The sequence below is a fragment of the Apis cerana genome, linkage group LG2 (genome assembly GCF_029169275.1).
Source record: "Apis cerana isolate GH-2021 linkage group LG2, AcerK_1.0, whole genome shotgun sequence".
Taxonomy (NCBI): domain Eukaryota; kingdom Metazoa; phylum Arthropoda; class Insecta; order Hymenoptera; family Apidae; genus Apis; species Apis cerana.
Window position 1 is genome coordinate 7,538,145 of NC_083853.1, and position 17,267 is coordinate 7,555,411.

At 42.1% G+C, this 17,267-nt stretch overlaps 1 protein-coding gene across 21 annotated transcripts in view; it reads left to right on the forward strand.

Moving 5' to 3' along the window:
* The window catches only part of LOC107996734 (RNA-binding protein Musashi homolog Rbp6), a 744,804-nt gene that overhangs the window by 525,632 nt on the left and 201,905 nt on the right, over positions 1-17,267 (forward strand). For all 21 annotated transcript variants that reach the window (XR_009828789.1, XM_062070945.1, XM_062070935.1 and 18 more), the window contains one exon: positions 126-218. Coding sequence is in view for 20 of the 21 variants with exons in the window: in XM_062070945.1 (XP_061926929.1) it covers positions 126-218 (93 nt within the window). In the remaining variant the exon portion in view is untranslated. The remainder of the gene's footprint in view (positions 1-125; positions 219-17,267) is intronic.

Sequence of the window (17,267 nt, forward strand, 5' to 3'; positions counted from 1 at the left end):
TATCATTAACATGCGTTCACAGGCCACAGAATTGTTTATATTTGTATACTATATAACGACAGCATATGTTCGTCGCAATTTTACGAATCGATGACTAATACGCGATACCTTTTTTCTTGTTACAGATGGTGACAAGGACAAAGAAGATATTCGTCGGTGGATTATCGGCACCGACGACGCTGGAGGACGTGAAAAACTACTTCGAGCAGTTCGGCCCGGTGAGTACACATACCAAATGATTCTGATTAATGATGGTGCGCGTAAATCACGACCGTACACTGCCACGAGGCTCACGGTGACAAACATTCGACATCGAAATCGTATATCACCGACGGTTTGTTGCGTGTCAGAACTTGCTCGCAGTCGAAATCATCGTGCGTGTTGCTTGCTCGTCACAGTGCAGGTGGACAACCTGCCAGTAATCATTGTCGCGAGACCGTACGAATCATTATTATTTTCGGTATTCGGTATTCGCGTGTCGGATATCGAACGATACTCGATCGATACGATTCAGCGTTTTGCTTATTTCACTTCTCTAATCCGGCCTAAACGCAAAATTTGACGGGGTTATATGGTAGGGAATGGGTGAAAAGCTTGCATTTCGATTCGCATCGCGTTTTATTGTTTCAGCGTTTCGATGCGTTCGCATCTGGCTTTATTGCTTCGATACCATAATGATGTGTCGTTTAACTCGTGTGTTTCATCGATAAAATAGGATAGGATGAAACATAGAAATTATCGAGGAATTGAATTTATTAGAAATAATACTTAGATATACTTAGATATTTATATTAGTTTAAATATCTCTTAATGATGAAAGTGTTTAATTTCTGAATTAATGAATTAATTTTTTGCATTCCAAGCTTATACATTGTTAATCGATTCCAAAGTATTTTTTTCTTATAAACTCTCTATACATAAATACACAGCTTAGGAATGCAAATAATTAAAGATTGGACCGTAGATTTTCTTTCTTTCATAGTAATTTTCTTCTTATCAACTAAATTTAACGTATCCCCAACACAAATATATTAAATAAATCCGACTCCAACAAGAAACTACTTAATTAAGATACATCAATCGCAATCGTTTCACATTTTCATCGCGATTCTCCCTTCTAACTCTCGATATTCGTCTCACGATTGAATCGCCGGCAAATAACGTCGGTTGTCGCGGTCCAATCAGAATTTTGGCAGTTAAATCGGTGGCCGCGTTAAATCCCATTCCCCGTCCCCGCTGTACTTCCGGAATACTCTCGAGACGCCCCTCTCGTCGCGCCTGTTAAGTGATTACGAATCGGTAGGAGGACCACCTGAGACGAGGATTTCTGCTAATTAGCCTTTATCGACCCTTGGCGAGACTGCGCGGACCATTACGCGTTATTGTGCGAACTTCTCCGGGCTTCTATCGCCACCCGATAATAGCCGTCGCGATTCATCGGGCCACGGTGTATGAGACAGATAATGGTACTTGGGTTTGATTTATGATCCGGTGCCGGTCGGGCACCGAAATCGTTCCACGTTCTGGCGATAACGTAAATAGAATTAACGGTTCGGTAATTGGTAATAATGGCTACGATTTGCCTTTTTCCTCCCTTACCCTTACACCGTTACGCACCATTCCGGGTATAAAATTGACATAGCGAACGAGCGTGCAGCTGGTTTCGAAGGTATTACGCGAAAGGGGGGCGGGGGGAGAATAGTTGTCTGGCACTCGCGCAGTTTATAGCCGTTTTATTTTCGAGTGTTCGCGTGCGGTTCAAAGTGCGGAGTTATATATTTCGCGTGCTCGTTTCTCTCTACGAATCCGTTTTTTGATCGTTCAACCGCGTTTCGTTAGGGATATCGCGAATGGAAATTATTTCGTTAATTTTTTTTTCTCTATCCGCCGGCTAATTTAGTTAGTTTACTTAATTTCCCCCGTTACTATCGAAACTATTTTTCATGGCGTGGAAATGTTGTTAGGATTTAATCAAGCGGAAGATAGGACATAGCTGTAACATTAGCTAGATTAAGAGGAGGGAGGAAAAAGACGTATCTTGATCGTCGTAAAAATTAAATAGGTTATTTCAGCGACAATAAAACTAAGGAGGACTAATAAAACATCATGATTGTCTTTCTTTAATAAAATAGGATCTTAAAACGTTGTTAAAAATTTTATTTCGAAAATTTAATTTCAAATTTACGATTCACGTAATCACGTCGAGCGTAAAAACTCGTCCCAAGTCTCTCTAATTATCTACCGATTTAAATATACGTATATTATAAGCTTTGATAAATTTTCGACAAAAATATCCGTCTCGATATCAACGCGATCACCGCTCGAAATCGTAATTCCGTAAAAATATAACTCTTCTCTGATCTCGTTTCGCGATTTACGCGTAAATTCCACGGGAAAACTAGGTTGAAATAGGATGAAGGTTTTAGTTTCTCGGTTGACATTTCTGGAAAGTGTCGTCTGGTTTTGCGCGCGAGATGGGAGATGGGAGAGTTAAAATAGAAGCGGAGCGGTGGAGAGCGGTAAAAAAAATATGGAAGATCGTCGAGGTCGACGGTTGTGTCCACGGTTCGTGGCACGAGCCAGAAATGGATTTGAGATATCAGAGTCGAGCCACTATCTCCACCCTTCTCTTGATTCATCCCAACCGGTCTCTCTCTTTTTCAACCTTCTCTTTCGTTGAAAGTCTCGTCCGGTTCCGAATGTAGAGTTTCCTGCCTCGCACTGGTTCGAGTTCGCCTCCCTTGTGTGTCTGACCCACATACGGCGATACGATCGGGCACACATCGCGACCAGATACACGTAGAAACTGCACGAGCGGCAGTATGCTCGTGTATACGATCCTGGGATTGCAAATAGACAATATCGAAAAAGTGTGCTGTGGTGAAATGGATAAATCGAGCTTTTGCAAAATATTTAAGTTCTGTATCAGAGATCGTGTTCCCTTTTAATCCATTCTGAAATTGCGGAATACTATTATTTGTTAAAATCATAGTGGATTCTTTTCTTGCCACGTTTCTCTCTAAATTTCCGTTGTTCTCGTGGATGGGAATTTTGAAAAATTCTTGCGCTAATCGTAAACGTAAAATCGTAAAATCTTGTTTCACGTTTGGTAAAATTGTATTATATAAATTTCGTGGAAAATGAATCGAGACTTCGAGTGAAATCGAGTGAGTTAGATAGTTTTCTCGAGTAACTTTTGAATCGAAAAGAAAAAAAAACGTCTTAGAAGAAACGTCTTGTTTTCGTTGAATAATATATTTACGGCTCGAAACTTTTTTATGTCTGAAAACAAAATTCGAGCAAGCAGAGCAATTTGCATCGATCTCGAAGAGTCTCGAATTCTCTTTTTCTTCCGTGTAATTAACATACAAGTGACGGAAATTCGGAAATTCGCCACGTACAAACATTCGAATCGCATCCATCCACGAATCGCAAATACACGTAGGTCGAATCCATTCGTATCCTTATATCGTTTGCTGGCCATTTCAGGTCAGTTCGGTTCTAGCCAACCCTCGATATCAGGATGAAGAAGGGTGAAACCGAGATCTTAGCTCGATGAAATAGCTCTGGCACGAGCCGGCTGATAAAGCTAATGGTATTGCTGGTAAATTCGTTATATTTAGTTCCTTCTCGAGACTTCGGCATGGAACGTGAAAGAATTGCTACCTATTTCATCGATCCTCGTTCAACTTATCTCTTCCCGCTGTTTGTCCTCGAGTTTGACACAAAAAAAAAAAAAAATGAGAAAAAAATCTCTGTTTTTGATCTCGAATCGGGGACTGATTTTAATTAAAAGGCGATGTAGAAGCTAATCTAGGTATTGAGGAGCAGCAGGAAGAGAATTATGGAAATATGAAAATTACGCGAAATAAATTGGAGTACGTTCTGATTAAAATTGGAATCCGAATATCTTGCATCTCGTTTCATTTAATAAATTTTTATTACATTTTCAAATATGGAATATGTATCTATCGGTCGAGGCTTCGAAATCGAAGGAATTTCGATAGGATATTTTGCTTAGTATCACAAATTTAGGGATTGTCTTCGTATGAAAATATCTTTCGATCGAATATTCATAAATTATATAGCATTCGCGCGTGACGATCGTCAAGAAAACTTTTCTAAAAGTTATACCTTTATTTTTAAATTTCAATATTGCCGTATCGAGTTTAAAATATAAACATCGTATAGAAACTTTACAACGTGCGGTTATATCGATTCGAAAATGATTTAGCAGAAATAAATAAAAATAAATATATCGAAAAATGAATTGGCGTAACATCCAACTTTCGATATTGTCACAAATTTCGCTTCATAGCAAATTCCGTACCAAGTTTCTATCAAACTTTCTATCAAATTTCGTACGTCATCGTGCTACCTTTATATTCTTTAACCTCGTTTCTAACCATCGGATAAAGCGGTCGGAAATGTAGAAATAAAGGAGGACGAAAAGAAGCCGGAGAAGTGGAGAATGGAGAGGAAATAAATCTTTATCCTCGAAATAGCGGAGCTATGAGTTCCTCGAGCGAGCCGATGATATTTCCAGTAACTGCATTATATTTATTTGTATCGAGGGAGGAGAGGGAGGGGGGGGGGAGGAGTTCCTTCACGCGAAAGGGGCAAGTTGTATTGGACCGAGGGCCGATGGCAAACACCGATACGATCGAGGACATAAAGCTTATCAAGGATTTGCCCCATAAATTCTACCCTGTCGATCGGTGAAAAGAAACAATCGCGTTTTTCACGGATTAATGCCGTCTTATATCGAGCGTAATGCGTTTTTCGCGTTTAAATGGGAATTTATTCGACACGATCGCACGATTCATTCCTCGGGAAACAAAACGTTTATACGGCTCTATCTACCTCGTCACGGATAGAAACTTCTTTCACGACCGATATTTCGAGATTTTTCCCCCCCACCCCCTCCACGCTCGAATATCTCCTTCTGGAATTCTTTTCAACTTCGCCCTTCGTCAATCGATAATGGTAATTGCGCTTAGAACAATCGGATACTCGAAATTAAAAGGGGGACGGGACACGAACGGATGAACGGAACGAGACCAACGATTCGATGAAAAAAAGATCAAAAGAGAAATTTCTCTGTTTCGTTCAAGACTAGTTTCATGAATTTTTATGCGACCTAGGAACCACCATTGGTACTTTGGTACTCGTAATTAGCCCGCGTGTAATTCACGCCATCGACGCGAATCTCGGAATCCTTGTGAATCGTAACCTTTCCGGTGGTGGACTTGGGCCGCTCCGTTGCACGTCGAAAGCCACGCGATTTAAAACTTAGATGAGGGTATTCGGCGACGTTACTTGAAAAATGAATGGGGATCCCCGAAGAGGGCACGGCTTAATTGCGCTCGCTTTCAACTTCCGACATCCTTCGTTCGACAGCCTCGGCGGGGGAGGGGGAGAGGGTGGCCACGGACGAGAAGATCTGAAAGACGAACAGAGAGGGTGAGAGGGAGGGAGAGAGAGAGAGAGCTGGTGCAGGTGGTGCACCAGAGCCAAGACCTCTTTGACGCGGTGCTTAACGGTCGACTTGAAATTAAGAAATTAAGAATTAACGCGTCGTGGGGATTGGTCGGCCAGTCCTCTCTTTTTTCTTCTTCTCTTTCTTTTCTTTTCTCTCCCCCATTTCGTTTTATTCTTCTTTCGTTTCACCGCTTCTCCTATTTTTCCCCCCTCCCTCCATCCTCCTTCCTGGGAACTATCGCCTCGGCGAGCTCGTTTAATTCCAGGCCGCAAAGCGAACTTCGCTTCCGTGCGATCGTTTATCGATGAAGGGCTCTGCCAGGTCTTGCAGAGCCTTGGAGAAGTTTACCCTTCGCTTCTCTAAGCTCGCTGAAAAGACAATTACGTCATCGAGATTGGTCGATTGGAGGCACGAAGATTACTTCGTTTTATCGGGACTCGAGAGAAACTTTCACCGTGGCGCATCGCGTTTAGTCGAAAAGTGTCGAGTTTATGAAAACGAATTGCAAAGAAGAATTTCTATGGAACCCGTGTTTTTTAATACTCTTAATCGTTTTTTTTTTTTTTTTGGAAAACGGTTAATAGTAGAGAATTTTATCGATGAGAAGACATAAGGCAAAAGAGAGAGGAGATAATTCTGTTCATTGGATTTTAGATTCTTTTTTTATTCTTAGTTTCTTCGTTTCGCATCTTTTTTTTCGAAGTTTGTGGGATACGTTGTTCGTAGGATAGATAGGATTTTTAATCTTTCGCCGAATAATATTATTCTTCCAACCGAAGTTTCCTATTCGCTTTAATATTCGCCAACATTCGCTTCCACTTAATTATTACCAAGGGTAACGCTTCCACTCGAAATTTATGGGGCAATTAACCACATGACAGTCTAATCTCAGTAAACAGTTATTTAGTATCTCGTGAAACAAATGTAGCAGAAACCGTCGCTTCCATTCTACTCGCAACGTTTTTCGTCTACAAACGATGGGATGCGAAACCCCGAGGAACATTCTCAAAATCGAATCACGTTCCTCGAGAGAAGCCCTCCTTTGTTTTAATAAGAATACGAGGATACGAGGATAGATTATACTTTATAGAGAAATCACGATGAATCACGTAAACGTGAAATATTTCCCATAAAGTGAACACATTTTTAATTCATTTTCCGCTGCATCATTGAAAATTCGTTCGTCAATATATATATATATATCCCCACTATATAAATTCTCATAATTGTTAATTATTAAGTTCTTCGTTACTTCAAATCAATTTTTTGATACAATTATTAGTCTCGGCGATAATCGGCGATAATCGTTCCCTCTCACCTGTAGAACACCATCCGGCACAGTTTACAGGATAGTGGCAGGATTTCTCAAAATGTGGCCGCGGTACGCGCCTGCGTGGATGAATAAATAAATTTAATGGCGCTTGTCACGTAGCAAAACGGGATAAATTCCGGGCGTCTGACAGCCATTTAAAACAATGCCGTCGCGAATACACGCCATTTGTAACCCGGTGCTTTTGTTTCACGTTGCTATTCATTCGTGCGCCCCCTCAACCACCACCCTCCACGCCATCCTTCCTATCCCTCCGCTCTCGTCGCCTCCTGCCTCCTCCACTCCCGCATTCTATATCCGCCGACACCAAGCATCGTCCGACCAACGCCGACCGAACCGAACCGACCGACCAACCAACGGCCGCCTCTGGCTGTTACCCTTGATAGCGGCGCGGTGCACGCTCTGTCCGATTCACGATTCATTTTTTATCGCGATAAAAATGCAATTAAGGCGGTTCGATAAGGCGAGAATTACCGGGGCGCTTGTACCATTGTCGAGGCTCCATCCTCCGACGACCTTAACACGGCCACCAGATATTGGGTTGGACCGGCGCGACGGTTGGAACAATCGGTGGGCTGTTATTCGCGGAAAAATTGCCACCTTTTGGTGAGACGTGCGGGTGTAACGAGGGAAATCTGTCGGTTGCCAATGGCTCGCAATAAATCCGCTATTATCGTGGCCGGCTCTCGGTTTAATTGCTACCCCCGCATCGATTTTGCCATTAACATTTTTGGACATCGCGTATCTCTCGTCCCCCCCACTCTACTACTACTTCTACTGTTACCGTTCCTTTTCACCGTCCTCTTTTTTCATCGGTTCGTTCGAAAAATGTTTTATCGCCCGGAAAAGGGAAGCAGCTTCCACTCGCTTCTTATTATCCCTTGTTTTTACGATTGTGTACTCGACGAGAGAATTATTTAATTGCCGGACTGGAAAGAAAGTATGGATTTAACTCCGTAAACTCGTGTAAAGTGATTATCCTCCCCCTCTCCTCCTTTTTTTTAGGACCGGACTATTTGTTTTTCGTTGTTTCTTCTAAGACGTTCTTATTCGAGTAATCTCGCGCTTGTTTCTTCTTTGCAAAAATACTCCCTCGCCGGAGAGTGTAACAGGAGTGTAAAGGTTGGCGCGTTCAAGGGACGCGAAGGAAGCGAAAGCATTCCTTCTTCGGGGATGAAGGGAACCGGCCGAGCGTAGGCGTTGGGGCGCGTGGAATGAAATTTATGAAGGTCCTTTATTCCAGCACTTAGAGGGTCGACTTAAGTTTAAGCAATTTATTAATTTCCTCGTGTTTCGGTACCGCCAAAGCGACAAGACTTGGAGGAGGCCACCCCTCGAGAAAGAGATCAGCCTCCCCCTTCGCGGCTGGCTTTCTTCTAAAACTGGTTATAACTTGTCTCTCTTCGAGATGTGGAGATTCGCGTGTCATCTCGGATCTCTCGTAGGATCGCTTCGTGGAAATTATGTGGGGATATATTTTACGTGAAGCGAAAGATTGGATCCCCCTCTCGCGAGTAACAAAGGGATTCTTATTCGCGCGAAGAAAAAAGGGCAAGGATGAATAATTTTGTTTGAAATTATTACTCCTTTCCTTTTTTTATTTGTTCTATTTAATTCTTGGATCGTTGGTAGGGGAGATTGAATCGAATTTGTTCGAAAGGAATTTGTTTTATCATTCGAATCGCTATATACATCCGAAAATGGATTTTTAATTTCGCAGAACGTTGAATATACGGTTTGAACATTTTTTTTTCTTTTTTTTTTTTTTTCTTCTTTTTTTTATCCAACGAACCTTACGCCGGAGAGGGAAAATATTTCGCGACAATAATTCCGTAAATGCGTGACGCGAAATCGTCACATAATTGTCACGTTAACTGCAATTTCCACGGGAAATTTCTATGAAAGAATAATTTAAAAATTAACACAAAAACGGGGCGGAGTGTGATGTATTCGATAACGATTAAAATCCTATTATCAAAGAGTCTTTTCATTAAAAATGCTTACGGTGGTGTGCGCGGCGCAAGAAAATTTCCAGCCGAAAAATTAAAAACATTATCCTAATTGCGCTTCAGAGCGTCGCAATTAAAATGTTGCCCCGTTCAAAATGAAAATGTGTCACGGTCTAAAGCGTCGCCTGCGTTTCGTCCTGCCTTCATTCATATCCTCTCTAATTAGTTCGTATAATCGAACCAACTCGTTTTATTAATTTCTTCGAACAGTAGTCCCTATCGACATTCAAAACACACGGTTGTTCGTCATTCATCCGTTTTCTTTCTGTTCACACTGGTATTATTATACCACGTATAATGATTTGAAATCGTCGTTTACCGCGAAATGCAATTAACTTCGCTCGTTTGTTAAAATATCTTCGCTCGAGAACACGTTTAATTTATTTATTTATTTTTCTTCTTGATCGAACTTTTCGTTCATTCAATCTGAAAGAAATGTTTACGAAGATTTCGAATAATTTTTCTTTATACACGTAACAAATAATTGACCTTAGTTTTGAATTGAAAAATACGTAAAAATATTTTTTATTCAGAAATCTTTGTAGACTGCGAGTAGACTGTATTCTTATCTAGATTAATTAACAAAGTCAAATAATAACTGTCACCCCAGCTGAATTCCTGAATCTTCTTCTTCGATAAGTTGTTATTTAACTTTGTTTAATTGGGTTAAGCCAAGATTCTCTTTTAACCAAGCTATAAATCATTCTCGCGTGTAATTGAGAGAATTAAAAAAAAAAAGAGTAAAAAGCTGCCGAAAATGATGTTCCTAAATTACACATTCCAATGTCATTAAAGTCGATAAATTATCGATCCTTCCAAAAGTTCGCCAATTTCTCCAATTTCAATATCTCATCGCGTTGAAAGGTTGCCAGGAAAAGCGGAGAGCCACGAGTAAAAATTCAAGTAAAATTTCCTGCCGCCCACACGCGTGGGGTCGCGTGGGCGTCACTCGCGTGACGTACTCGAGGATTCCGGCGTCCTCGTGCGTCACCACGCCGCCGCCGTGACGCTGGGTTGGATACCAGCAACCTAGCTTGCTCGGTTGAAAAAAAAAAAAGAAAGAAAAAGAAAAAAAAGGCTTGGTTCGAAGGCTGCATCCGCGCGCGTTTCTTGGACAAAAAAAGGGGGACGCGGGATAGGAAAGGAAAAGCGGGCGGGGGGTGAAGGAGAGGGGGAGGAGGGAAAAAGATGAGAGACGTCGCGGCGGCTCTCGCAACTCGTATGCTCGGTTGTCGCAGCTTTTGTCTGGCGATGCAAGCATCATTAGCGTCGGGCGTAATGAGCACACTAATCACCAACAGACTGCGTTGCGCCGGTGGCTGAAGCACCCCCCAGAAGCCGAAGGAAAGAAAAAAAAAAGGGAAAAGAAAAAAGCATCGCGCCTCGCCGAGGAGACGAGACGGCGATGGCAAGAGGGAAAAACACGGAGAGGGCAAGTGGCAGAAGTGCGCGCGATAGGGGTTGCGAAGGGAGATGTACGTAAGAGGAGAAATTCACGGGAGAAGAGTGGTTTCCCCCCTCCCCCTCCCGCAGGAAACGCCGGGGATAAAGGGTGGGCCGAGCCGGGAGGGTTGGGTGGACTATTGTCGCGCGAAAATCGGTTGATTGTTCGTAGTACGCGACGTAGTCGATGATGCCTAAATTTTGGGATCGATTGAGAAAAATCTCTCTACTCGAATTTAATTATATTTTTACGAAGAAAGAAAGATCGTTTCTAAAATCTTCGAAATCGCGTTTAATGTTTGGGATAATTCGGGCGCGTGATTAATCTTCAGGATTCGAAGAGAGCCCGAATTGAAGTTAAAAATATATATCTCTCCATCACGAATTCGTGTAGTTCTAATTCAATTGTGTACGGTTGGATGTCGAGGGTGTAAACACCATTGATCGCCAATTTGGAACTTTGGTTTTGTGATTAATCGAAAGAAAATACATGGAATTATTCCAACGATTCTAACTATAGGTTAAATGCGATGGGATAAATAGAAAATTGGAAAAAACAGCGACGAATCTGGAATTTTATTCGGTGGAAAATTTAATCGATTCATAGCGTGGGGGTGAAGAATGAAATTTAATCTATCAAAATTCTCTTTGTTAACCTGTCGTTCAAAGAGCAACCCTGTGGAAATACCCTGTCCCTCTAATTTTCGTTCGTACTTTACTTTACGCGTAAAATTTAACAAGCCGACACCGCGTGCGTGGAAAATATAGCGGTCTGTTGGCACATGCGACCATGTATCTTTCGCGAGAGGATGAAATTTTGGGGGAAGGACTTTTCGCGGTCTTGCACATCGGTCTGCCGTCAATACAGGGAGGGGTGCAAGCTTGCTTGATTACAGTAATTATCGTGATATAGATTTACGTATTTGTCATGTCCGTTGTGGGAAATCCGTTGCATTAGTCATGTTGGCCAGGAGATTCATTACTGTAATAATTACATAAATTCACGTTACGTTACCGCAAATTCGTAATCACGTATTACCATAATTATCTGTTACGGCGATTCATAATTGCGCCGTGTTGACGATAATATTGCCAAGGACACGTTTTATCCTTTACCCGACATCAATTTAATTAATTGTAATTTGTATACGCTATGTATAATACAGTTTCAGTTTGCCTTTTTCTCCTCTTCAAATTATCTACTCCTTGTTATTTATATCCAGGATTACAAAGGATTTTTCATTTTTTAGTCGATTCAGCCGTCATACTGCAATTTTACTTTTTACTTTACGTAATTTCCATCTCGTAATTTTCTTCTCTTTAGGAGGTTAGGAGACAGATTATTTCATCCATACAATTTGATTCTGAACACAATGATATAAACTTCTCATTTAATAGTGGAACATCGCAGCGAGATATTAAATTTTTCTCTCATTATTAATTCCATTTTCAATTTATCAAGAGATGCTCTAACGCTTCTCGATAATTCAGTCGCATAAATTCTACTTTCCAATGAACTCTGTTATTCGAGCATCAAGCAGAGTACAAAAAAAAAAAAATAAATGCACATATTATCGATTCACAAATAAAAAAAATCTGTTTGAAAATTGATATATATATATACACAATTCTGATTTCGAAGATAGGTAGAGTAAACGATGGTCATTTGCATTCCAGGGAAACGGTTTATCGCGATGGGTATTTTGCACGGTCGTTTTAGGGGTGCGCAAGCCATTTCTCGCAGAGTGCCAGTGTTTCGGTGCAGAAACACGCGCCATTTTAAAGCAACCTCTCTTGGCCCTCGTCTCTTATTCTCTCGTTAATTTTGCATCGCGAAATCGTCGCCTGCATATTCGAGAACCTCCCCCCGTAAATATCGTTACTTAGCCAACATTCCTAGCATTTCACGCGCGAAAAGTCTCTCTCTCTTTCTCTTTCTCTCCCTGTCTCTTTCCTCCCCGAATCCTCCTCGAAACGAGTATAATGGCGAGAAAATGTTTTCCTAGTTATCTAGCAATTATCTCGGACAATCTTCTCCTTAGGTCTTTGAATATCGTGCTCGGTGTCTTGATATTGGATCGATGTAAACGGAACGGTATACGTTTCCGGGGTTATAAAGGCAGGTTCTTTGTAGAGCGTCGTCCGATACCAGGCTTCAAAGTAGAAGTTGAATGTTAAGTAAAGATCAAGAAGTTTAAACTCAAGTTGAGTGTTATTGGAATGCAATATGGTGTAGCGATTGTTCGATACATTTATTTTCGGAAAGATAAGATAAGATCGTGATTTCTTTTTTCCTTTTTTTATTTCTATTCGCCGAATCTCTCTTTTTCTCTCTCTCCCTTTTTTTTTTACATCCTACGTGAGAAAAAGTATCAAGTATTATAAACCTTGTTTATACCGTTCGACCATTCCTGGCAATAAATCTGGCCAAGCTTCCATAAATTTTGCCGGACCCAATTCCTGTACGATCAATTCATCAACCACTGTATCTCCGTGAGGAAAAAGCGGGAGATCCAGAATACACGGAGAAAATACGCGTATAAAATGTATGCTATCTATCAAAGACATGACGCGAGGTCATCAACCACGCTTGGTCACCGTGGAAAATACACCACCGTGTGAGAAGGTGATCTCTTCGAAAATTTTTCTTCCTTCTTCTTCTTCGACGACGTTCATCGACGAACATTCTCGAATCCGCGATTATAATCATCTCGTAACGAAATATTCGATTCAAGAAGAGATTCGGAATTTCGAAACTAGCTAATCGACACGAGCTCGTTCACCTGCGAAGCGGGCACCGCCTGAATCGTGATGGCATTGTGTCAAATAGAATCGGATCACGAAGTGGGTCAAGCCAAAGTAAGGACTCTGCAATCTTCCAAATGGCCGTTCACTTAGCGGAGGATGGACAGGATAGTCCGAGCACTAAAGTCGAATTTAGATCTTTGTGAATCGGCCACAGAATCGGAAATGGACGAAACGCGTCTGCCTCGGCGAGAATAGACGAGAGGGAACAGAAGAAGAGATCAAGAAAGAGATCGAGAGAAAGGGAGAGAGAAAGAGAAAGAGAGAGAAAAGCTGCATTTAACAGTCCCGTTAAACATTAACTGCCGCTCTGCAGTTTTCCCCTATAAGTTCGGGTTAACTTTGATTGCAGTTAACGGCCCCTAGGGATAGTGCCTTTAAAACGGGATGGAAGGGATGGCGGAGGGCAGGTTGATGAAGGTGGGTAGGCCGTGAGCGTTAGTAGACGGAGAGAGATAGAGGGAGGTGGGGAAACGATGGAGAGAGTGAGACTATAGGAGAGAGGCATCTTATAACTTCTTATAATTACTCAAGACTCGAGGGTTTAACTGCTGTTTAATTTCATTCGGCAATTAACCGACGCTTTATCGGGGTCCAAAACACCTCGAGCGATCGTCTGGGCGACTGTTTTATTCGAACACGCCGCCTCCCCGCCACACGCACGCACAGCTTTCGATGTTGTGTCATCGCGTGCAAATCGGAAAATGACAATAGGGAAACGACGCGCAGTTGATCGAGCGGCATTTCAATGACGACATTACGTGCCGGGCATGGAATCCATTAATGCGATTAATGAACGCCATTGTGTCTTGCGGTTTACGAGTTACGTGGTTAAGAGACACCCGCGAAACGTTGAAATGTTGTCCGCCGCGCTTTAAACGGTGGAGGAAGAGGGGTACGCTTCGATCGAAATAAGCGTCATGGTTTACCGTTATCGATGTCGCTCGTTTCACGCGGTTCGCCAGTTGGATTCCTCGTGACGAGCACGCGCTGATTTATCGCAAACGATCGAATGGTAAATAAATATTAGGTTTGCGGAGAATTAATCGCGGTTTCCACCGACACGGTATTTAAGGTTCCGAATAAAACGAACTTATTTTAATTGGTGTAAAAACCGGTGTGATTTATAACCGGTTCTCCCTGATAAAAGAATTTATTAGCAGAGATGATTTATTTGTGGTATTACACGCGGTAGTATTTTCTGTTCCTTGTTTGCCTTATGATTTTTTTCGTAGATATTTCGTTAATAAAACGTCAACTTTTTTTATTTGGTTTTATTATACTCCGAAATAAAATGTCGAATTAATTCCCGTGAAATTCGTGTGTTATACGCAATATCTTATCTGGAATTACAGTCAGAATTGAACTTTGAAATAAGAATATTTAATATTCATATCTATATACTTTTTAAAGTAAAGACAGAGAATCGAGCATACGTGTCACTTCTTTTAAAATATCTTTCAATTTTTATCTCAAGATAGGAGGATCTTCTTCGATGTAAAAATAAACAATTTATGCTTCTCGATGATTTCGATAAATCTGGTCGAACAGGATTTACTCTTTCAGAAAAAATAAGTAAAACAAGCACGGCTCGATTCAATTGTCACCTTTGAAAATTGTTAAGAAGACCCAACGCCTATTGACAAGGAGGGGGAACAATTACAATGTCCTCGTTGAAATTGCGATCACCGTGGCCGGCTGTAAATTAAAAGGCAGACAACGAGCGTTTGCAGCTGACAAGTAATGAGGCGTATAATGATTTTATCGGGCAATTGTCGGTGTTTCATGTTGCAATGCCGATTGGACGCGAATAATGGTCCGTCCGCATGAGGCATTCGATCGTTGATTGCCCATTCGACCGTCTGCTCCGGACGCTCGTTGCGTTTGACCGCTTCGACGACGCTTTTTCCACCCCGTGCCCCGCATCCCCTTGTCTCCCACACCCCCTCCCCCTCCCCTCTCCCCTCAAAAAAGAGTTACAACCATGGAATCCATCGGCCGATTAAACCGAAGTCTCGATACTAAACGAGCAATTTTACGGTACAAGATAGTGCTTCCTCGACTGTAATAATTCGATAGAATAATTCCACGTTGATCGTTTCGGCTCGTTTCGCCGCTCTACGTGACGATGATTTGATGAAATCGTCGATCGGCTCTCGTTTCTCTTCTAATCTATATATATATATAATACATTCGAAGCGGGCAAAATTTTTGATCTTTTGCGCTGATGAATAATCGAATATCGAATAGCTATGAAACAATTTGATGTTTCAAATGATTTTTGAAGGTATTCTTTCCGAAATATCTTCGAATAATAGAAGTTTACATCTCGTTAATAATTTGCTTCCAATTCTTTTTCTCTCTCTCTTTTTCGTTACAGAAGTTTTCACGAATCGTTTCCATTATATCGAGTATAAAATAGTTGAAACGATTCTCGAGATTCTATTACAAAACAAATTTTTTTCCCCTTTTATTCCCCTCTTCTCGCGACTCGTCGCGATGCTACGCATCCTGTACTGGAATTAATCGTCCCCCGTGTCGCGAAACTTCTATTTCGGCGAATGTAGAAATAAAATGCCGGTGTTTGTTCAAAATATTGCGCATAAGTTAACGTAACAAGCCAGAAATCATTATGTGGCGGTGCAAGGACGCAGCAGGGCGAAAAGGGGAGGGGAGGGTCGAACGAGACTGCTCTGCATAGTTGGAACTGCGAAACACTGCCACCGCGTTGAATTCGCTCCCGTCGAAATTTGTTTATGCAAATAATTCGCAGCGGCGACAAAGTCGGCGAAGGTGTATCCCCTGTTTTCTCTTTTCGCCTTCCCATCGTCCATTTGTATTTCAAATGGGACGGGCCGCGGGACGCGGTCATATTCTTCGACTCGTCCGTCTTTCATGCCTTCTCCGTCCTCGAAAATGAGACGTCCCCTCGTATTTCAACGTAACTGACAAATTAAAACCAAAAAGAAAAGAGAGAGGAAGAAGAAAGAAAGAGAGAGGAAAAGGAGGAATGAAAGGGAAAGAAAAATATAAATAAAGAAGGAAGGGTAGGAAAGGGATACAGTGGAAATTTATACGTTCGAAGAGAAAGGAACGGGGAACGACGCCGGTTTTCGTTGGGAATTTCTTCCGCCCGGATTTATTCGCGAAGAAAACGTGCATACGCGGGCTGGTTTCGGTGTCGGGCAACAAATGAAACACGTCGACATTAAGGCTACGCGTTCCTCCGTCTCCGAAACCGACAGATTTACACTTGCCGTGAATCACATTACACCGTGAAATATATTTTCCAGACTTGAATTAAACCTCGGGCGCGCGCTTGATGCATCGCCTCGCCCCTCGATCCATCGTCGTTCGAGATCGCCCCTTTCACCGTTTAGCCGTCGAAACCTTTGCGAAACACCCGCGAACCGTTCAATTTCTTGTTCGTGCCCACGATGAAAATCGGGGAGGGGTGTCGTTGCACGTAGCGCGTTGCAACTATCGATTTTTCCCTTCTCATTTTTTTTCGTAACCTCAATCCAATGAAACACTTCGTGCTCCGTTTATTCTCCCACCAACTTTAATATATTATATATATTCGTTCGTTCGTTTGAAACGATTTGATCAAATCTGGGCGAAGATTTATACGCAAGCGGCACGTATACGGGCATGTAAGGATATAAATTTACTTACTTATACGTAAATTTGTATATTATACCGAATTATTTTCTTATTTATTTATTTACTGCATCTAACACCCAACACACGTGGGAGAAAGTATATTACGTTTCCCGCGTCTCGTCGATCCAATTGGCCGCCGTTGGCCAATATATTCGTGGCTCGTTTTCATCGGGATCGATTTTAAATTCCCGGCGCAAAAGGGTTGGCATCCCCGACTCGGGTGGCGCTCTATAGATGCACAGGGATCCGGGTAGCTTGCAACACCCTCGGGGGAATATTTCACGGTAGGAAACGGCGTCTAGATTACGAGTTTATCTAAATGGCGCTAGAAACGCGGGAGCGGCGTTAGAGTGGCGGACAGATTATGGAGTGGGCCGGCTAAGGTATGCCTCTGGGCTGGGAGGGAAGGAGGGAGGGAGGAGGATGTTTATGGTTTCGCGACAGGGAAAATTGTGTGTCCCAGGGATAAAGGCAGGAGGAAGAGATCTCTCTATCATCCACGGGATGATAACTGTCCTCGAACTTGGTCAGAAGT